This window comes from Saccoglossus kowalevskii, chromosome 2, assembly GCF_978046115.1.
Source record: "Saccoglossus kowalevskii chromosome 2, keSacKowa6.1, whole genome shotgun sequence".
Taxonomy (NCBI): domain Eukaryota; kingdom Metazoa; phylum Hemichordata; class Enteropneusta; family Harrimaniidae; genus Saccoglossus; species Saccoglossus kowalevskii.
Genome location: NC_140642.1, coordinates 23,560,680 through 23,585,219, shown reverse-complemented (window position 1 = coordinate 23,585,219; position 24,540 = coordinate 23,560,680). Strand labels below are relative to the sequence as shown.

The following is a 24,540-nucleotide window of genomic DNA, read 5'->3' as shown; positions in this document are numbered from 1 at the left end:
GTATGAAGGTGGGTGACCAATAGCTCAGACACGACACAACATGGCAGTAGTTAACTTTGTATGAAGGTGGGTGACCAATAGCTCAGACACGAAACGACATGGCAGTAGTTGACTTTATGTACGAAGGTGGGTGACCAATAGCTCAGACACGAAACGACATGGCAGTAGTTGACTTTATGTACGAAGGTGGGTGACCAATAGCTCAGACACGAAACGACATGGCAGTAGTTGACTTTATGTACGAAGGTGGGTGACCAATAGCTCAGACACGACACAACATGGCAGTAGTTGACTTTATGTACGAAGGTGGGTGACCAATAGCTCAGACACGAAACGACATGGCAGTAGTTGACTTTATGTACGAAGGTGTGTGACCAATAGCTCAGACACGACACAACATGGCAGTAGTTGACTTTATGTATGAAGGTGTGTGACCAATAGCTCAAACACGACACAACATGGCAGTAGTTGACTTTATGTATGAAGGTGTGTGACCAATAGCTCAGACACGACACAACATGGCAGTAGTTGACTTTATGTATGAAGGTGTGTGACCAATAGCTCAGACACGACACAACATGGCAGTAGTTGACTTTATGTACGAAGGTGTGTGACCAATAGCTCAGACACGAAACGACATGGCAGTAGTTGACTTTATGTATGAAGGTGGGTGACCAATAGCTCAGACACGACACAACATGGCAGTAGTTGACTTTGTACGAAGGTGTGTGACCAATAGCTCAGACACGACACAACATGGCAGTAGTTGACTTTATGTATGAAGGTGGGTGACCAATAGCTCAGACACGACACAACATGGCAGTAGTTGACTTTATGTATGAAGGTGGGTGACCAATAGCTCAGACACGACACAACATGGCAGTAGAAGAGAAAGAGGAATACCGGGGTAATTCTTTTTAATAATACAATGTTTATTGATCCCACACTTCAAATTGTATCAATACATTGAAATGATACTATACCAGTACAGGATTAATCTATGTATCAATTGCAGCATATAATCCATATAAAGTATTCAAGAGAACGTACAGCGCTGCCGTGCTCAAATAACGCAAGATCAAGAACTTTAAGATGAAAGGTTTGGGTTTCCTAGGAATATACAGTAAACGGAATTACAAAGCGCAGCAGAAAAAAAACACACACAAAAAAACAGTTTTGCACCTCAGTAATTCAGCAGACTCTAAAGCAAGAAACAACCCCAGGTAAAAACAAGATTTTGGAAAATAACATTCTTAAAAAGGGTAAGCTAATATGAGGTCAGTCAATTCATTGCAATCATATTTATTATGAATTAATTGTGGGATTCACTGTGCCACACTTACAAGCTAGCTAGACATACAACAGACGTCAACCTGAGCTATTCATGTGGAAAGAAACAAAATTGCCTGAAATTGAAACCACACATGCTCCTGAAACAGGTGTTGTCAATTTTGAATACATTAATATTAATACCAACTCCAGAGGAAACAAACAAGGATTTAAAAACGGCATTATCTGCGCTTTCAAAATATATTAAACACTTCAGTGCATACATTAAAGATGTTGCAAAGTAAAGAAACAACATTCACACAATTAGGTCAAGTTATGCCTTTGAGGAAAAAAATTGCTAAATATGGATCAGCGGACTTAGTCAAATTCGCTCTGCTGGCAGTTTGGATTTACAGTACCAGGGGAAAACGATACATGTATGTTCCCTAGTGTAATATAATCTTAGAGATCTAACAGGTGGTGGACGCCGAGATGTGGAGACTTTTTAAAAATATAAAGAACACTGTTGAATGCCTGTAAGCAATATACAAGCAACACCCGAAATATAGTTTTTAGATTTGGAATTAAGGTGTAAAGCAATCTGAATAGCCGGGAGTTTGGCACGTGAAACAGACATGCCTAAGAAAATGTATTTATATAACATGTACAACAACATGTATAAACATAGATGCAGTTGTTAATGTTGAGGTTGACATTTGAGAAGCCTTTACTGGTACTGTAGTAATTGTTCCAAGTGAACTATCTATGCAACTACAGTGTAAAAAAGTCAAAAAGGTACATAAGGTGGGAGCCCCAAAGTAATATGGTACAACACTGGAACTTATTTCTAAAATCTTGAGTATGCAAAAGATATCCTGTAGTGTTGCAGAGAAGTGTTACACACAGAGCAAGATGAGGTATAAGAAATGTTATTCTTACCTTGCAGATGAATCCAGAGATCATACTCAGAGTTGTGTACCAAGTAGGCCATCTTGTGTGATAGGCAATGTACACACCAAACAGACAAAAACATTCAAATTCATCCACCACTGTTAAGTACTGCACCAACCTTCCAATCACTATAGCAACTATCGGAGGATAGCTCTGCATGCAGCAGGGAAGACCCTCCTCCATACTGGACCAGTACTGCACCCAGCAAGAGAAAACCCTCCTCCATACTGGACCAGTACTGCACCCAGCATGAGAAAACCCTCCGCCATACTGAACCAGTACTGCACCCAGCAAGAGAAAACCCTCCTCCATAATGGACCAGTACTGCATCCAGCAAGAGAAAACCCTCCCCATACTGAACCAGTACTGCACCCAGCAAGAGAGAACCCTCCTCCATACTGAACCAGTACTGCACCCAGCAAGAGAAAACCCTCCTCCATACTGGACCAGTACTGCACCCAGCAAGAGAAAACCCTCCTCCTTACTGGACCAGTACTGCACCCAGCAAGAGAAAACCCTCCTCCATACTGGACCAGTACTGCACCCAGCATGAGAAAACCCTCCGCCATACTGAACCAGTACTGCACCCAGCAAGAGAAAACCCTCCTCCATAATGGACCAGTACTGCACCCAGCAAAAGAAAACCCTCCGCCATACTGGACCAGTACTGCACCCAGCAAGAGAAAACCCTCCCCATACTGAACCAGTACTGCACCCAGCAAGAGAAAACCCTCCTCCATACTGGACCAGTACTGCACCCAGCAAGAGAAAACCCTCCGCCATACTGAACCAGTACTGCACCCAGCAAGAGAAAACCCTCCTCCATAATGGACCAGTACTGCACCCAGCAAGAGAGAACCCTCCTCCATACTGGACCAGTACTGCACCCAGCAAGAGAGAACCCTCCTCCATACTGGACCAGTACTGCACCCAGCAAGAGAGAACTCTCCTCCATACTGGACCAGTACTGCACCCAGCAAGAGAAAACCCTCCTCCATAATGGACCAGTACTGCACCCAGCAAGAGAGAACCCTCCTCCATACTGGACCAGTACTGCACCCAGCAAGAGAGAACTCTCCTCCATACTGGACCAGTACTGCACCCAGCAAAATAACGCCTCCTCCATGCTGGATCAGTACAAATATGAAGAGATACCAACCCATTCCTTCCCTGCTGGATCACTACAGTAACCGACAGCGAGGAGGAGGGTACGCAATACACAACAAATACTGTCATAGCACTAGGTATGAAGCCACACAGGAACAGAAAACAGAGTCATTGACATCGTCACATACACACACAATATCCTGGATCAAAAGGATACAATCTCTGATAAAGTGGAATCGACGATCTCTTGATACGACTTGCATTAATAGCAGTGGCCCTTACCAGGCCAGGTAGCACTTTATGGTCAACAATAGCACCATCAAATAACGGGCCAAAATAGGGCACCTTAAAAAAAAAACACAATAAAATAAGTCTAGTTGGATCATTCGTGACACAAGTACATTGATACATGTATGAATCATGTCTGTGTGTGTGCAACAAAAGAATGAAAATTGTCTTTTTCGAATACAATACTCTACCCGGTATATTACAAGAATTCATCTGGAAGCTATATTTAATTTTACCATGATCATTGGACAGTACATCACTTTAGATGCTTTCTCTTTAACCCTTAGGCCCCAATAACCCTATCTTAAAACACGCGATACTGACATGATGTACAAAATGAATACAACAGCAAGGGTTAAAATTACGAACACAAAAATGGAAAGTTTTTCATTGTTATGATTGACAAGCAAGGCTCAACTGACATTTGACCTTATTCACCTCAGGTTTTCTTTTAATCTGAATTCTATACAGCTGGCTCGGCAGAGGATAAATGCAGATCAGTACATCACCAAACTCGGTTGCTATGATACCCCTCCGGTAATCCCTTGTGTGCTCCGACCACACAATATGAATCTCATCGTTCCCCAGGTGACGCAACTGTAAATTAAAATTGGAGAAACGAAAAAATAACAAACAAAAAAGACAGTATGATGTGACGAGTTTTGAAACTTAGTTATTATTAGGATTTTGTGGTGATAATGTCACTGCCACGACTGGTCAGAGTTGTGAGCTGGCATAGGGAATGAGGTATCAGATTTAGGTAGAGAGTACGCGAACATGGGATTTGCGGTAAGCGGGAATTGGGCGGGCAAGTCATGAAATAAACAGTTTAACCCATCCTGTCAGGCATAAAACAACAACATGTGTGGTGATATTAGGGGGTTAGTAAAACAACACATGTTAAATGCAATTTAATTTCATCCCTTTATGCGTGCAAATCCCCGAAGTCGCATAAAGACTTTGACATCCGTGTGGCTGACAGCAATTGCCGGATTATAACGACACTAATTAGAAAGATTTAAATAAATTTAATAACTGTCAATCACTCTGATAATTGCCCTATGTTAAAAATAAAAAAAAACATGCTCTATTAATAAAAAACAAACAAATTGTATTGAACGAGTAAAAATATTGTTATTGTTGACAAAATAACAATTGAAATAAATATTTACTTTGGTTTTTAAAAGACCAACAAATTACCTACCAAGTGAAACACTGAACAATAAAATATAATTAATTATATAAAGATATATACATGGAGATCAAAAAATATATCCATCTATAAATACTTCATTAAAATTGATAACATTGCGCATGGTAACTATGGAAATATAACCACAATGAAAAGTAAAATGTTATTATACTCAGCACTGCCACAAGAGGGCGCTATAGCAAGCAAATGTATTTTCTAACAAGGAAGAACATTTTCAGGTTTTCCGACATGTAGGCTTGAGTGGCACTTTCACCGGCCAAACAGTATCAGACCTCCCTAACGCCTGACAGAATAGTGTATGTCTATTCGGCAAGATCAATACAGCAAATTCGCAAAGTTCAAACCTTCTTTCAATGAATATTCATTTTGGTGGTCATGGTAACACAAAACCGTGTTTGCATTGTTGGCAAAAATCACAGACTGTTTTCAACAAGATGATAAACATTGGATGGGAAATAAACACTGCCTTGAATGGTTACATTTTGATGGTCGTCACTTTCTGACATTCCTGTAATTCAATTGTTACCAATAAAAAATCGTGAAGTTCCAAACTATATCATTCTGTCAGGCATATGATGGGTTTGGGGAACCACGTAGGGGGTAACTCGCTCGACCTTGTCAGGCCAACTTTCAGGGTGAACTCACTTTTTTGGTCAGGTCATCGGGAGAAGTGGGCATGCGTGTCGCGACGTGGAATATCACCTCACATGTTGCAGTGGCGTAATAAGGAGCTGTATCACCAGTGCTTTTGTTCCTCTGGAGTCCACCCAGAAATCCGGGATGTGATGCTAAATCAATCTAATGAGAAAAAAAGTCAGAAGATGAAATAATTTGTATTTATTATACATCTGTCACCGAAACGCCATAAGTTACAGCGTGCCGTAATTTTGCGATATATTACGGGTATTTTCATCCTAGCATATAAGGAAATGTGAATTCCAAATATGGAATGATTACGCGTGTAAGCTTCCGCTAATAATAAATACAAACATGGCTGCCACCAGGGTTTGACCGGACTCCATACAAAGAAGTTCGCTGATTCTGTTCTAAATTTTTTGGATTTCGGCATTCCCATGATGTATCCTTGGTAGGAAAAGATGTATAATAATAAGGTTATCACAAAGATACCTCAAAGTATGCACTCAGACAGTACGCTGTTGCATCGACCTCCGTTGCGCACCAGTCGATACTGCCGCTGTACTGTCTTCGTGCATACTTTGAGGTATCTTCGTAATAACCTTATATTATTAAATGATCGATGAAACGATGACATTTAAAATAAATTGACGTGATAAAAGGTCATTACAAGACATCAAGTTATACTGCCATCTTGCAACAATAATTATGACTTCTTTTGTTTTTAAGACTACAATACAAAACCTGAGCAATGTGTCAGCACTGATTGTTTGAACACACCAAAATAGTTTTCTCACCTCCCACGCCAGCCCAGCTAGGAAATTTTCATATGCCTCACTTCCTGCATTATTTGTCAACACAGAGTTCTTGTCCTCTTGTCCTTCTGCTACGTAAATCACAGCTATCTTGTGACTCTCTCGACTAATAAAAAAAAAAAAAATGTGATGTTGTTTCACACTTTCCATTAGTTATACTATAGACCATGTTATATAGTCAATAGTTGAACTGTAGACCATCTTATATAGACAATAGTTATACTATAGACCATTTTATATAGTCAATAGTTGAATTGTAGACCATCTTATATAGTCAATAGTTGAACTGTAGATCATCTTATATAGTCAATAGTTATACTATAGACCATTTTATATAGTCAATAGTTGAACTGTAGACCATCTTATATAGTCAATAGTTGAACTGTAGACCATGTTATATAGACAATAGTTATACTATAGACCATTTCATATAGTCAATAGTTGAACTGTAGACCATCTTATATAGTCAATAGTTATACAATAGACCATTTCATATAGTCAATAGTTGAACTGTAGACCATCTTATATAGTCAATAGTTGAACTGTAGACCATGTTATATAGTCAATAGTTATACTATAGACCATCTTATATAGACAATAGTTGAACTGTAGAACATGTTTTATAGTCAATAGTTATACTATAGACCATCTTATATAGTCAATAGTTATACTATAGACCATGTTATATAGTCAATAGTTATACTATAGACCATGTTATATAGTCAATAGTTGTACTATAGACCATGTTATATAGTCAATAGTTGAACTGTAGACCATGTTATATAGTCAATAGTTGTACTATAGACCATTTTATATAGTCAATTGTTAATACTATAGACCATTTTATATAGTCTATTGACCGTCTGCTCTTTATCCTGGGAATGTTTTTCAGAGTTCATCGTTGCATAGAAACTGTAGACTATCTTAAATAGTCAATAGTTATACTATAGACTATCTTATATAGACAATAGTTGAACTGTAGACCATCTTATATAGTCAATAGTTGAACTGTAGACCATCTTATATAGTCAATAGTTATACTATAGACCATTTTATATAGTCAATAGTTGAACTGTAGACCATGTTATATAGTCAATAGTTATACTATAGACCATGTTTTATAGTCAATAGTTATACTATAGACCATGTTCTATAGTCAATAGTTGAACTGTAGTCCATCTAATATAGACAATAGTTGAACTATAGACCATCTTATAGTCAATAATTATACTATAGACCATGTTATATAGGCAATAGTTGTACTATAGACCATGTTATTTAGTCAATTGTTATACTATAGACCATGTTCTATAGTCAATAGTTGAACTGTAGTCCATCTAATATAGACAATAGTTGAACTATAGACCATCTTATATTCAATACTTATACTATAGACCATCTTATATAGACAATAGTTGTACTATAGACCACGTTCTATAGTCAATAGTTGAACTGTAGACCATCTTATATAGACAATAGTTGAACTGTAGACCATCTTATATAGCCAATAGTTGAACTGTGGACCATGTTATATAGTCAATTGTTATACTATAGACCATTTTATATAGTCAATAGTTTTATTATAGACCATGTTATATAGTAATAGTTGAACTGTAGTCCATCTTATATAGACAATAGTTATACTATAGACCATTTTATATAGTCAATAGTTGAACTGTAGACCATCTTATATAGACAATAGTTATACTATAGACCATCTTATATAGACAATAGTTGAACTGTAGACCATCTTATATAGCCAATAATTGAACTGTAGACCGTGTTATATAGTCAATAGTTATACTATAGACCATTTCATATAGTCAATAGTTGAACTGTAGACCATGTTATATAGTCAATAATTATACTATAGACCATTTCATATAGTCAATAGTTGAACTGTAGACCATGTTATATAGTCAATAGTTGAACTACTTTAATATTAGTATGGGTTTGCAACAGGGCTCTGTGATTTCACCTCTTTTATTTTGTTTCTACATTAATGATCTTCATGGGGCTTTTCAACGAGGTCATGAAAGTGTAGTTTACCTGTGTGCTTTGAAATTGTGTTACCTATTGTATGCAGATGACCTGGCTCTGTTTAGTAGTACACCCATTCGTTTACAACGATTATTGAATAATTTGGCAGACTATTGTTCAAAGTGGAGACTTACAGTGAACCTTAAGAAAACTAAAATTATTGTTTTTCGGAAAGGGGGTCGTTTAAAAAACAGTGAAAAATGGTTTTGGAAGGGTAAAAGCATTGAAACTGTTTCAAAATACAATTATTTGGGGGTTATACTTTCCAGTTCTGGAAAGTGGTACCAGGCACAAAAATATGTTTCTCAACAGGCCAGTAAAGCACTTTTTTGTTTGGAAAAAAAGATACAGAATCTGGGTGGTGTGCCGCCTGATGTTGCTTTTCGTATATTTGATTGTAAAATCCTCCCAATTCTCCTCTACGGTAGTGCTATTTGGGGCACTCATTCTGATATTAATGATGTGGAGAGAGTACACAATAAATTTTGCAAATTTTTACTAAGTGTTAGTTTGGTTGCCACTAATTCCGCTGTTAGGGGAGAGTTGGGTCGGCATTATCTTAGAGTGTATGTAAATGTTGAAATTATTCGTTTTTGGTTAAAACTAATACGTGATGTTTCTCCACATATTTTAAAAGAATCGTATCAATTTCAACTTAATATGGCAGGAGCAGGTGCTATTTGCTGGGCTTTGACAGTTAAAAATCTTCTCTATAAATATGGTTTTGGACATATTTGGATTGACCAATATGTAAGTAACTCTATTGCATTCCTGGAACTATTTAAACAGAGGTGCTTTGATATTTCCAGACAAGATTGGAGCTCTGAAATTAATAGAAGTCTCAAACTAGTAACTTATTGTAAGGTGAAACATGAATTAACATGTGAGAAATATCTTACAAATATTGGTCAGTCTTATGCAATATATAGAAATGCTTTATGTAGATTAAGGATCTCGTCCCATGTACTACAAATTGAAAAGGGTAGGGCCAGTGGTACTCCACGTAACCAGAGGTTGTGTCCTTTTGGCTGTAATGTAATTGAGGACGAATACCACTTTACATTAGTTTGTCCCAAATATAGCTCCCTAAGGTTGAAGTTTATTGCACAGTATTACTTCTCCCCACCTACAGAGATAAAGTTTATTTCATTATTTCAGAATCAAACCCCATATATACAATTAAACCTTGGTAAATTTATATTTTATAGTTTTCAAGTACGTCAGCTTATGCTTGAAGAGAACACTTAATTATGCAAATGTTATGTATTATGATTTTATATTTGTTTTTCTTTACTTGTTTCTGCGACCATTCCAATCTAATTTATTATGTATTTATTTGTATCTGTACATAAGGCCAATGGCCACAGTACGAAATAAAGATATATATATAGTCAATAGTTGAACTGTAGACCATGTTATATAGTCAATAGTTATACTATAGACCATCTTATATAGACAATAGTTGAACTGTAGAACATGTTTTATAGTCAATAGTTATACTATAGACCATCTTATATAGTCAATAGTTGAACTGTAGACCATCTTAAATAGTCAATAGTTATACTATAGACTATCTTATATAGACAATAGTTGAACTAAAGACCATCTTATATTCAATACTTATACTATAGACCATCTTATATAGACAATAGTTGTACTATAGACCACGTTCTATAGTCAATAGTTGAACTGTAGACCATCTTATATTGACAATAGTTGAACTGTAGACCATCTTATATAGCCAATAGTTGAACTGTGGACCATGTTATATAGTCAATTGTTATACTATAGACCATTTTATATAGTCAATAGTTTTATTATAGACCATGTTATATAGTAATAGTTGAACTGTAGTTCATCTAATATAGACAATAGTTGAACTATAGACCATCTTATAGTCAATAGTTATACTATAGACCATGTTATATAGTCAATAGTTGTACTATAGACCATTTTATACAATAAATTGATATACTATAAATCATGTTATATAGTCAATAGTTGTACTATAGACCATTTTAGATAGACAATTGTTATACTATAGACCATGTTATATAGTCAATAGTTATACTATAGACCATGTTATATAGTCAATAGTTGTACTATAGACCATGTTATATAGTCAATAGTTGAACTGTAGACCATGTTATATAGTCAATAGTTATACTATAGACCATTTTATATAGTCAATAGTTGAACTGTAGACCATGTTATATAGTCAATAGTTATACTATAGACCATGTTTTATAGTCTATAGTTATACTATAGACCATGTTCTATAGTCAATAGTTGAACTGCAGTCCATCTAATATAGACAATAGTTGAACTATAGACCATCTTATAGTCAATAGTTGAACTGTAGACCATCTTATATAGGCAATAGTTGTACTATAGACCATGTTATTCAGTCAATTGTTATACTATAGACCATGTTCTATAGTCAATAATTGAACTGTAGTCCATCTAATATAGACAATAGTTGAACTATAGATCATCTTATAGTCAATAGTTATACTATAGACCATGTTATATAGACAATAGTTGCACAAGAACATGTTATATAGTCAATAGTTATATTATAGACTATGTTATATAGTCAATAGTTGTACTATAGACCATGTTATATAGACAATAGTTGTACTATAGACCATGTTATATAGACAATAGTTGAACTGTAGACCATCTTATATAGCCAATAGTTGAACTGTGGATCATGTTATATAGTCAATTGTTATACTATAGACCATTTTATATAGTCAATAGTTTTATTATAGACCATGTTATATAGTAATAGTTGAACTGTAGTCCATCTAATATAGACAATAGTTGAACTATAGACCATCTTATAGTCAATAGTTATACTATAGACCATGTTATATAGTCAATAGTTGTACTATAGACCATTTTATACAAGTCAATTGATATACTATAAATCATGTTATATAGTCAATAGTTGTACTATAGACCATTTTAGATAGACAATTGTTATACTATAGACCATGTTATATAGTCAATAGTTATACTATAGACCATGTCATATAGTCAATAGTTGTACTATAGACCATGTTATATAGTCAATAGTTGAACTGTAGACCATGTTATATAGTCAATAGTTATACTATAGACCATTTTATATAGTCAATAGTTGAACTGTAGACCATGTTATATAGTCAATAGTTATACTATAGACCATGTTTTATAGTCTATAGTTATACTATAGACCATGTTCTATAGTCAATAGTTGAACTGCAGTCCATCTAATATAGACAATAGTTGAACTATAGACCATCTTATAGTCAATAGTTGAACTGTAGACCATCTTATATAGGCAATAGTTGTACTATAGACCATGTTATTTAGTCAATTGTTATACTATAGACCATGTTCTATAGTCAATAATTGAACTGTAGTCCATCTAATATAGACAATAGTTGAACTATAGATCATCTTATAGTCAATAGTTATACTATAGACCATGTTATATAGACAATAGTTGCACAAGAACATGTTATATAGTCAATAGTTATATTATAGACCATGTTATATAGGCAATAGTTGTACTATAGACCATGCTATATAGTCAATAGTTATATTATAGACCATGTTCTATAGTCAATAGTTGAACTGTAGTCCATCTAATATAGACAATAGTTGAACTATAGACCATCTTATATTCAATACTTATACTATAGACCATGTTATATAGACAATAGTTGTACTATAGACCACGTTCTATAGTCAATAGTTGAACTGTAGACATCTTATATAGGCAATAGTTGAACTGTGGACCATGTTATATAGTCAATTTTTATACTATAGACCATTTTATATAGTCAATAGTTTTATTATAGACCATGTTATATAGTAATAGTTGAACTGTAGTCCATCTAATATAGACAATAGTTGAACTATAGACCATCTTATAGTCAATAGTTATACTATAGACCATGTTATATAGTCAATAGTTGTACTATAGACCATTTTATATAAGTCAATTGATATACTATAGATCATGTTATATAGTCAATAGTTGTACTATAGACCATTTTAGATAGACAATTGTTATACTATAGACCATGTTATATAGTCAATAGTTATACTATAGACCATGTTATATAGTCAATAGTTATACTATAGACCATGTTATATAGTCAATAGTTGTACTATAGACCATGTTATATAGTCAATAGTTGAACTGTAGACCATGTTATATAGTCAATAGTTGTACTATAGACCATTTTATATAGTCAATTGTTAATACTATAGACCATTTTATATAGTCTATTGACCGTCTGCTCTTTATCCTGGGAATGTTTTTCAGAGTTCATCGTTGCATAGAAACCAAACATAGCTTACCAGACTTGCGAGTCCAAGTTCTTCAGTTCTCTGATTAGTTTGTCATTCTTTTTCACCAAGTCAAAGTTTGCTCTAAGCAAAGAAACATAACAAGTATTAATAGAAAATAATAATAGTGTTAAGATCTTGACATCTTGAGTTAAAGTGACAACATGTTTTATTACCTTTTATCCCATGTGAGCATCCCAAGCTGACTCAGCATGGCTCTGCATATGTAGAATGGCGATGCTGGATCAGTATGCGGCCATGGTTTTTGTTCTTTGGATACCATGCTACAGAGAAGAATGGGTACCAGCATTACTACAGTTACATTTTACAACAACTCCAAGCATCAAAAGTAACGTATCGAATCTGTTATCAGAGATCAAAATGAAATTGAATGTACCCAACCACATACAAGTGTTCCAATAAGGCAACAACCCCGTGTAGAGACAGGGTGGAAAACATTATGTGTCACGAAAAGTAATTAATATGGTACCCCAGGGTGAATTCATGTGGTACACCTTAATCATTTAGATGTTACCCAAAGAAATTTAGAGATGACCACAGAGATATTTCAAAATAACCTCAGGCAATTTATGTAGCACTTTCAATCTTCCTACCTAGTATCTGTCCCGTGTTGTATCACATACTCCTCTTCGTTATCGCTCTGTTTCAACAAAGTAGCTTTCACCGATTCCTCCATGAGATGAGTGATCTCCTCAGGCGGTGGAGCCGGAATATTCAGTGGTCTACCCGGCCTTTGTAAACATTCATTACTCGTGTGTCCAATATACTTTAAAAGCTGTAAAAAACAAGCCATGCATGGCACAGTCCCTGTTAGTTATTAAATTTAAGAAATATAGTTTTGTTTATAGTAATATAGCTGGAATATAACCATGTCAGGAATATGTTTTTTTAACATTAAAATGATTGACATTTGTATCTGATCATCAAACAAGTAGTTGTCCATATTTAGAGATATTGCTCTGGAACAGCATTCAAAATCAGCCATTTTGAATACATGTATATATATCACATGATGTATAACGAATATATAAAATTTGAATATAATCAGTCAAAGCATTTAAGAATAGGCTCTATAAGCCCAATCATTAAAACAAAATGGCCGCCAGTCAGCCATTGTGAATCCAATCTGAAAAAAAAAATGCCGTGCATCAGGAACCCGTAATGTCTAATGTATGTACCAAGTTTGAACGAAATCCATCCATAAATGCCAGAAATGCTTGATATTTGATGATTTTTTAGCACAAAAATGACCACCATTCGGCCATTTTGAATAGGATTGTCAAACCAATGTAACTGTCTATCTATGACATGATGTATAATGAATATTTAAAATTTGAACATAATCAGTGAAAGCAAGTCAGAGATGGCCAGAGAACCACATTCATAAATACAAAATGGCCACCAGTCGGCCATTTTGAATCTTATCTGAAAAACAAAATTATTTGCATCAAGGTCCCATAATGTCTAATGTATATACCGAGTTTGAACAAAATCCATCTGTAAACAGTCGAGAAATGGTTGATTTTTAGGATTTTTTAGCACAAAAATGGCCGCCATTCGGCCATCTTGAATCAGATCGTAAAACAAAATGATGTGCATCAAGGTCCTATAATGTCTAACGTATATACCAAGTTTGAACAAAATCCATCTGTAAACAGCCGAGAAATACTTGATTTTGATGATTTTGAGCACAAAAATGGCCACCATTCGGCCATCTTGAATCAGATCGTGAAACAAATTGACGTGCATATGTATAATATCATGTATGATGTATGTGTGAAGTTTGATTGTGATTGGTCCAGGCATTTCTAAGATACAGGTCCGGACGCACGCACGGAGGTCAAAACATAAGTCCCTGTTTTCGAACTGCGTCCGAATGGGGACTAAAAAATGACACCATATAATGATTAAAAAACATGTCTGACATTTCTTACTACCCTTACTAAAAATGGCTGTAATGTTACTGGGTAATTAAGAAATATTAAAGGTGCTATAGCCAAAATATCTCATTTTGGTATTCTACTACAAGAATGCACCTTGTATTTTATTAGACATGGTTTTCACAAATTGTTTAGATTAAATCACCTATGATTAAATCACAGCTAGTACAGTATGCGAAATTAAGCTTCAAGATGCAAAGTACCTCATTCAGCACATCCTCAGTCTCTTCAGCCTCTTCCCAGGAAGGGAGTTTACTTCTCTGTTTAACTAACAACTGATGTTGTGATCTTTGGTTATTGGCATCTTCCTCAGACGAGGAGTCGGCATTGTTGTTTGTATTACAATTACTCAGATAATCTATGCAGGAAAACAAATAAGAACGATATATGCAAATATATGTAAATACCAAGACACAAAGAAAGTAACTGGATTTAGGTTTAAAGGGTGGTGTGGTTGGTGCACAGTTTTTGTTCGTAAAATAAATAAAACACTGTAATTTACATGTTTTGAATGAAATCTGTTCTAAACATGACGGCCATGAAAAGAACCCTGCCCATTAGTTAAATAGTAAATAAAGCTGAAATGAGTCAGCCATTTTGAATTAGAACATGAAACAGATTACATGATGTATAATTTAGTTGTAAATTTTGACTGCAGCTAGTAAATGATGTACAAATGTTAGAAACATGTCTCCAGAGCAGCATTTGCATTTGGCCATTTGAATCCGATCTGAAAAAACATTATGGCCCTGTTATATATATATATATATAACAGCGTCCGGATTACTTTCGGAAATTCCGTCGCGTTTCGGAAAGTTTTAATTTTCAAAACTTTTGAATATTTATTTGTGCTTTTAGGTTAGTGAGAAGGTTATAATAATTCTTCATTTCACTTTAACACTGTTTTTACACCCCTCAGACCCCTTTAAAAAGTCACTTCTGGCCATTATAATGGCCACTATTTTCTTAATGGCCAGAGTATTGACCAGAATTTTTTAAGTGGCCAAAATATTTACCAGTGTTTTTAAAATGGCGGTTTTAATGACCCATGTTTTTTATACTGGTCAGAATAATTACAATTGCTTTTTAAATGATGGAGTTGATGAACATTTTTTTTTTATGGGCAGTATAATGGTCATTTTATTTTTCATTACATACATTAAATGACCAGTATTTTTGTTCATGTCTCTAAATATAATGGCCCAGAAAACAGCCTGCTACCTCGTGTGAGCTCAATATACGTGTGGGAATTTATTTTTCCCAAGTTTTACTGGCGCTTGCAAGTACACTTAAATGAAATTTCGCGAATATTGCCTCGATCCCCAGTGAAATTTCATAGTAACGCTGATGCCAGTGACTGCTGGTGGACTGCATAACCTGCGGAGTATTTAGATGGTGTTGAATCATAGGACGATTGCAGTACTGCAACTGGCACATCAAGGTATGAATTTGTAATTATTTTACCATTTTACAATGACTTCAATACAATATTAGATATTTTTGTTGTTGTTTATGTAGCAGGATAGTCTTTTGGGGCTTTCGTTTTTGTTCAGTCATGGCACACTGTAAGTACTGTTTCATTATCATTCATAATTGTCAAACAACAAGCTCAAGTAGGTGTTAATGAGGATTAGCTCCTATGTTTGTTAATACAAGAAAAGTATAAACAAAGGTTATTTCCAACTCCTGAAATCTGCAAAAAAACATCAACGTAAATTTGTTTCCATTCATGGCAATGTTTTCAAATTATTTTAATAAAATAATTTAACTGACTGCAAAATGTTTGTTTTTTTAAATTTTCGAAGACTATGTATATTGTTTTTTTTCTCTTCAGACAATACCAGCAATAGTGTACTGTACACTGGGAAATCTAATTTAGTAATCATGTATTAACTATACATGTATATATTATGCCCATAACATCAAATACCATACAGAATCCCTTTTTCCTGTAAACTAGTATAGATGATATATGCCTACAGTGTGCAACAGTTCATTTTTCTTTGCGCACAAAAGAAAAAAGTAAAACTCATACTCAAAATAACTTTTAATTTAGCATGGATTTAAACTAAATTTCAATTGAATCTAATATTCTTTGCTCATCTTTGAGCCCAATTTGATTTGAATGAGTTGTAGAGATCAATATAAAAGGGAAGTGAACCTGAATGTATGCACCTAAAGTAGGAATAAACAGAAGACACTTATTCGTAGCATTCACGTAGAGCTCTTTAGCAAAGGCTAAGAGGTCCAATACGTTACCCTGTGCTAAAAAAATGTGCATAAATACAGGCTAAGAAATACTAGGTACAGAGTAAATCTGGTCAGTCCAAAGCCTTAGCACAGGCAAAACAAAACATGCATGAACGCTTAGCTCGGCTAAAAAAACCATTGTATTTAATGTTCATTTAGGAGATTTACTACTATATTCATAACTTTTTATTTTGGTGTGCCATTTCCTGCATGACAATCAACGCTAACACATATAGAGAGATTGACTCAAGAAAAAATGTACCGATGATGAGACTGTGCTACTTCCTGTTATTCTGCAATTTGCACTTTCTGAATTTGCTTTGGTATTGTTTTATAACTGTAGAACTAACTTTCCTAGTTACTCTTACTGAGCACTCATAGTTAAAATTTCTGAAGATTTTGCCTATTCTTAATAAGTTTGGGCGTTCCTTATTCCCGTGCTAACCATTGTTTCCTTCTGTGCATGAACTCAAACATATGAGATTAGCTTAAATCTTAGCCCGTACTTTGTGTAGCATGAACACTACTATTGAAGATACAGGGGGCAAATGGGCGAGACTTAAACAAAATATAATGAAGGTGTAATATGCAGTCAGTAAATGTCCTGGGCGTTTCTGGGTCAGCCAAATTGATCATGGGTACTCTGACTCAACTGGGACAAAAAAATATTTAGTCTATACATGTATAACATTACTTAAATCATAGACCTTAGAGAACAGGGACATACTACTGTGGCTACCCCTTTCATGTAACCTTAGTTATAATCCTCTACCCAAATTAACACCTTAGAGAAACTGATAATAAAGCTATGTCAACACCACTGTTACATCTTTTTCTATTTCATAAGCCAAACATGGCTGCCAGGGTGTAGCTACACAAAATGAGACAATTTTGTGGTTGGAATATAATCAGAAAAATTAAATTTGATCAAAACTTGAATAGCCAAGTCCATTCTATTGATGCGAGTGAAACTAAAAATTAACAATTTTTATTCCACTATGAAATCAGGAAAGAGAAAAAAACAAAAATGGTAAGTTTTCTCTGCAAGGAAACAAAACTGCCTAAATGTAAACAATAACCAAGAAAATTTGTGTCATTATAACAAGTGGATTTTTCATCATATTTAGAACAGATATAGCATAGTGCACTTGTTATACACTGACTAATGGGAATACTAGTAAAAACTGTTTCAGATGTATAAATCTTCTAGGTACATGTATATGTATTAATGAGATTATACAGGAGGTTATAACCCACATTGCACATTGTCTCAGACAGAAGTTGCATGACCCTGTTTTCTAAGGTCATGCTTAAATCATAACCATCCGAATACCATTATTTCACTTTTCAAACTAAACAGTTTTTATATTTTTAATAGAATTTTTTTGATTTTGAAAAAAAAATATAGAAACAATATTACACTTAACATAATTACTCTATTAGCAGCACATGCGCTTAGGTAAATTACAGGGATCTTCAACGGTCGAAATATGTAATATTTTCATGATTTAGTATCCACAAATGTAATTTTAGAGCAAATATGGTATTGTATTGGATCATAATTATAATACAATTATTTATTTTGTGAAAGTACCTGGGGATCGATGAAGTTGTACATGCATGGTGGCATTCCCATTGTGGAGGGACTCTATAATTTTGTATGTACACAACTTCCTACTTTGAAAGACAAAATCATGCAGCTGCATTGTTACATAACATTCTTTTGTCTCTTGTAGGAAGTTAAATCCCCCTATTGTTCTCAGAAATTAGGTTCCCAAGTACAGCAATGTACTGTCCACAGAGGGACTGTGTACTGTCCTAGTCTCTCAAGAGATGAACTGTGTGTATACATGGCACAACCCCTTAATATATTCGGTTAGGAAACAATTTGATGTTATTCTGTTTTATTTGATATTTATATTTTTTCAATCAGAATGTACCGGGTATCATCTTTTTGGAAGTATATCTGAGTTGCATAGGGGAAAAATTGACATATCACAAGATGTCATTTTATCCACATTGTTATTTGTGAGGACAGAAATATGCCAGAATACACAGACACCACAAATTTTTGTTTTCAAAATTGATTACAAAGTGTCTTAATTAAAAACTGGTCATTGTAAGCTAATAGCAATCTGAATTATTTTTTGCAGATAATGACAATTTAAAAAAAGGAAATACTATATAAATGGAACGTAAGAAGTTGAAGAACCAGAATTTATGGACGTGACGTTAAGGGGAAAAAAAGTTTAACCAGTATTGATGGATGCAATGGTTTAGCATTTGCATGTTTATCAGTTTTACATTTGCACACAGATTTTGAAAGTTCCAAGTGTGTAGAGTTACTGTACATTCCTTTTTTTATGTTTTCCCTCAAATAAAAGTGACATCTTTCAACTGGTATTTCATGATTTTCAGCTATCTTATATAGTTCTTCTTGCTGACCCTTTTGTACACACCCACACTCACTCCACAATCTTTCATCTTCTTAATAATAATTAACAGGAAAATATTATTGAAAAAATCCTGTAGAGATCAAAAACATGAACAAATTTGACACGCCTACATCTTTGAGAAAAAATATTTTACACTAGAAAAAGAATAGCACAAAAACAAAGAGGAGAAAAAACATTTTGCACAGCCCCCTCCTTAAGCTAATCGCCTCTCAAGAAAACTTGATGAATATCTGGAGGAGTATGACATTGCAAACCTAAAATATTATTATCCACTAAAACAGTCTGTATGGCTGTGCACTACATCATGATTTTTCAAAAACAAAACAAAACATGGCATACTTTTAATATTGCTTACATATTCTTGTTTTGTCTAATGTTTTCATTAATTATCCAATTCTGTACTTTATGTGTTTGTACACTGAGCTGAATAATTAAGATGATGTTTTGAAGCACAGCGATAGAGGGACTGTGTTTGAAGCAATGTTTTAACCCCCCCCCCTCCCCCCATATGACTTTTTTACTTTGCAAAGCTGTACCTCCCAGATCTTTAGTTGTTTATGCATAGATGGTCTTTGGTTATAAATTATTTACTTTCCAGTCATTTTTGAAGTGTAAACCTTTATCATACTTTCTGCTGTGTTGACTTCCTGTCACTATGCTTTTGTTTCTCTTTGGTTAGCTAAACATATGAACGCTTGTTGAAAATCACACTTGGAAGTAAGAGTTTCTAATGGAATAGCAAGCAATCTAATCTATTCCTGAAATTGTTAAATTATATATAGTGTTATTTGGAAATGTCAAAATAAACTTCTAGGAATCTGTTATTCAGTTCAAAAAATAAACTGGTTGCATGCAGAATCTCAGAGAAACAATTGCATGTATATGCAAGAATGGACGGATGTTGCAGCAGCAGAAGTTTGGGCCTGGACATTCCAGTCGCATTTTTAAAATGATTTTAAATAATGTACGTATTCTTAAACTGTTACATGAGAGGGGCCAGAGCATGAAATAATATTTTAGTTTTGGAAACTATGCAAAGATGTGTGTTCAGTAATTCAATACCTTTGATGAGCCATTATTAAATTAGCATACTAAGGGTTAGATTTGAATAGATTCCTAGTAAGATTGGTGCATTTTTAATTCAAAAAAACTTAAAAAGTTTTAATACTACTAAATTATACATATGTTTGATATAATTTATTGTAAAACATTAATGTTGTTGTGAAAATAGTTTCATACAAAACGGTGAAAATTTGCCAAAATCCTTATATGTATTGCCAGTGATATGCTAGTTTCCATTGTTATTTAAATGTACTCATCAGGGAGGTAATCCATTACAAAACATCACTGATCCACAGTAGTCTGGTTTCAGGCTACACCAAGTCATAGTCATAAGAGGGACTTTGACCAAGTACAGGCTAAGATATAAGTGAATCCCAAATGTTTGCATATCAGCTATACCCAATTGTGTTCACTCACAGGAGGGCCCAACAGTTATAGCACAGGCCACAGTGTTGAGGGTCTCTGCACTGGCTAAGAACACCCAAACTAGTTTCCCAAGGGAGGCAGCAATTATGAACAAACAATTAAACAGCAATGGTACAGTGCCATAACTACACTGTTAACCGAAATAAACCAACCACAAATTATCGAAACAACCACCATATATTTCTCTCCTTTAATATTTTTTTTTTCATTCCTTTTCCATGTTTTATTGATTTATAATGCTTATTTTTTTTATTAATATCATCACCAGTTTTTTCAATTGTTTTTTTTTAAACCATTGTGGTGCTTCCGATACTAGTTTGCTGATAGTTGTTAGAAGGGAATTTTTGTGATGTTGATTGGTACACTCAAAAGCAATATCACATGTGCAATTTACGTTACACCCCAAAACGGCATGCGTGCGCATGCGAAACACCATATCTTCGACTTCTGGGGAAGTCGTCTACTAGTATCCCACCAGTCATTAATTACTCCGTACACGCTTCCACACTGATTGGGTCGCTGTAGTAGAGCATACAACAACGCCAATTTGGTTCGCTGTCTACGACATGCACTAATAAAACTCTGCATTCTGTAATGCCGTTATATACTGTTCCTGTGCATCCAAATAAGTCGGTCTGTCTACACTCGTGTTCCAGTGCACTTCGCTTCATAAATTAGAATGAAACATGTCAGCAGCAGAAATTTTGCGTTCGTAAACAGCGCCCCTTAGCCCCCGTGCTAAGGACTGGCCCTCCCAATGCATGGATGCAATTGGGTCTAGTCAAAATGCAAACATCAGCTAAAATCTTAGCCAGTACTTCATGTAGCATGAACACTATTATTGTCCAGCATTATAATACCGTGAACAAAAAAACATGCCATTCACTGCTAAGTCAGCTAGCGCTACACACATGGAGCTCTATGCTAGACCCCCTCCCCCATATAACTTACTGAACCACCCAACCCAGTTTTGTACACATGCAGTAGTCGTGGAATATTTTCACAGATAATTTTCATATCACATTAAACCATTCATAATAGAGAAAATAGCAAAATATAAAAATAAAGCAGAGCATCATGGGTATTTTTTAGTTGACTGTGTCTTAGCCACTTTAAAATCACCTTCCATCAACCCTTCAACATAAACTTCTACAGTTTATAACACATGTTATGAAAAGTTTAAAATGTTATAGTTTGGGTGTATTTGAAGACTAAACTTTAGTTTTTTGTCATTATTAAAATGGGAATTTTGTTTATGTTTGAGCTTAACCCCACTCATAAAGACAGGCTCTTTTTTCGGATTAATAACTCGCTGTTTATGTGACTTTTTGGAGTAACCAGCTGTTTATGTGACTTTTTTTGGTGGAAAGTCAGTTGCTGAGTATTTTTGGGGTTGCACACTTTTCAAAGGTTCAGTAGTGAATGTCTTGTTTGTTTGTTTGTTTGTTCAAGGTATTAAAATGCTGGATATTGCCTTTATAAGAACAGGATGTAGTACAGAGTCTCATTGTCAGTCCATTTTTATCTCAAGAATAATGTCACAGAATGTGCTTGTATTGATTGTCAAGTTTAGTATAGTTATGAATAAGAATAATAGTTATGAATATAATAGTTAAATTTTCAAATGGACATCAAGTACAATGGTATTTTGGGTGATTAGCCTGGGCTCAATGTTTGCACACACTTCGTTAGCGCCCGTGATAAGGGTCTAGGCCGAATTTTGAAAACGGGTCATCTTCTATGTTCAATAACCTATTGCATTATACTATATATTATTAAGTCAACAGTATCAAGTGCATGATTTGTTGTGATTTTAAAAACAAATTAACCCAAAACGTCATATTTTTTCAAGATATATAATTCCATATTTCAAATTTTTCAAAATCTTGTATTTTACGTTTACCTACAATTGTACTGGATTAAAATTGAAGCAAACTGAAGCGAGTGAGGAAAAAGAGGAGAGCTGTCAATCCCCATGTGCCATTACCGGGTATATCTGTGACATGAAAAAAAAAATGACCATTTTATTCATGTAATGAAAAATAAAATGATCATTATAATACCCATTAAAAAATAGATTGTCACCCACTCCATCATTAAATAAAAAATTACTATTATTCTGACCAGTGTAAAAATAGTGGTCATCTTAACTACCAGTTTGAAAATACTGGCCAGTATTTTGACCATTAAAAAATTTCTGGTTGGTATTCTGGCCATTAAAAAAAAAGTGGCCATTACAATGGCCAGAAGTGACTTTTCAAAGGGGTCTGAGGGGTGAAAAAAACAGAGTTAAAGTGAAATGAAAAATTATTATAACCTCCTCACTAGCCTAAAAGTATGAATAAATATTCAAAAGTTGTGAAAATTAAATCTTTCCGAAACGCGACGGAATTTCCGAAAGTTATCCGGACGCTGTTATATGTTCAATGCATATACCAAAATGAGCAATAGTTAGCCATGTACAACCAGTCAGCCATTTTGAATTTAGCAAATGAGATGACATGATTCAAGGTACCATTATTTTTAATGTATGTACTAAGTTTGAACAAAATCTATCTATAGAAGACAGAGATCTGGTTCTGAAAATGCTTGGTTTTACTGAATTTTTGCCATGGCCGCCATTTGGCCATCTCGATTTTTATCATCAAACGAATATATGTGCGTATTTGCGACATGATGTGTCTATGAAGTTTGAGTGTGATTAGTCAAGGCCTGTCAGAGATAAAGCTCTGGAACAGCAGTTGTTTTAAACAAATGGCTGCACCAGTCGACCATTTTGAATCTGATCTGCACCAAGTTTGAACAAAATCCATACATGACTGAGATTCAGCTCCAAAATTACAGAAATGCTAAATTTTGATGAATTTTAAGTATAAAAATTGTGTATGGCCATCATGAATTAGATCAAGAAATGAATAGCCATGGATATGTATCCTAAAATTGTGAAGTTTTAAAGTGATCAGCTGACAAGAAGTCGAAATTATCACTTTTTACTAAAAATGACAAAAATATTCATGAAAATTAGAGAATTAAAGATATCATCACGAAATGAACAAATCTGAGAGAGGTCCACCCAAGGTACATACATACCAAGTATCAAAGCATTTGGGCTGGTGGTTTTTGAAGAAGTCGAAAATAGCATTTTTGACCAAAAATTACAAAAATATTCGCTATACCGGTAAATAAGAGAATTGAACATATCTACACAAAATGAACAAATCTGAGAGAGAACCACCCAAGGTACCTTCCTAGAAAGTTTCACGGCTATACAGTTTGTGGTTTTTAAGAAGAAGTCAAAAATGTAAAGTTGACGACGGCTACTGACAATCAGTAATACTTCGTCGACAGCGGAGCTAAAAATGTTTATAATTGAAGAATGACACCAGAATTGATCACAACATAAAGTGATAATTTGGGATACAAGCACACAGGCCTTAATTATACAGTGTTCACTCGTAAAGCGTCTGGACCCTCTCAGAGGTGTCCAGCAACTTACAAGACACAAATCAAAACATAAATTAATGTGTATATCACACAGTATGATTCATAAACATAAAGCGGAACTAAACAGATACACGGAAACATATTTACAAGTCAACATTTCAAACTATATGTAAACTATTTGAAAACTGAATATACATGAGTATTTGATTTTATTATTTACCAGCAATATATATATATATATATATATAATATATAGGATAAATGAACAATTCACCATT

General features: G+C 34.6%; 1 protein-coding gene and 1 long non-coding RNA gene across 2 annotated transcripts in view; one reads left to right on the top strand and one right to left on the bottom strand.

Annotated features, from left to right (window-relative positions):
* Nucleotides 1-24,540, bottom strand: part of LOC100376845 (ral GTPase-activating protein subunit alpha-1-like) — a 119,031-nt gene that overhangs the window by 44,900 nt on the left and 49,591 nt on the right. The window contains exons 34-41 of the mRNA XM_085493122.1: nt 14,828-14,982; nt 13,278-13,459; nt 12,840-12,947; nt 12,676-12,747; nt 6,262-6,385; nt 5,474-5,626; nt 4,054-4,212; nt 3,545-3,672 (exon numbers count right to left, since the gene is read on the bottom strand). Of these exons, the coding sequence (XP_085349248.1) occupies nt 3,545-3,672; nt 4,054-4,212; nt 5,474-5,626; nt 6,262-6,385; nt 12,676-12,747; nt 12,840-12,947; nt 13,278-13,459; nt 14,828-14,982 (1,081 nt within the window). The remainder of the gene's footprint in view (nt 1-3,544; nt 3,673-4,053; nt 4,213-5,473; nt 5,627-6,261; nt 6,386-12,675; nt 12,748-12,839; nt 12,948-13,277; nt 13,460-14,827; nt 14,983-24,540) is intronic.
* LOC146748609 (uncharacterized) lies at nt 18,470-19,271 on the top strand. Its single transcript, XR_014927034.1, has 2 exons — nt 18,470-18,749; nt 19,028-19,271. It is a non-coding gene; the product is annotated as an uncharacterized LOC146748609 (long non-coding RNA).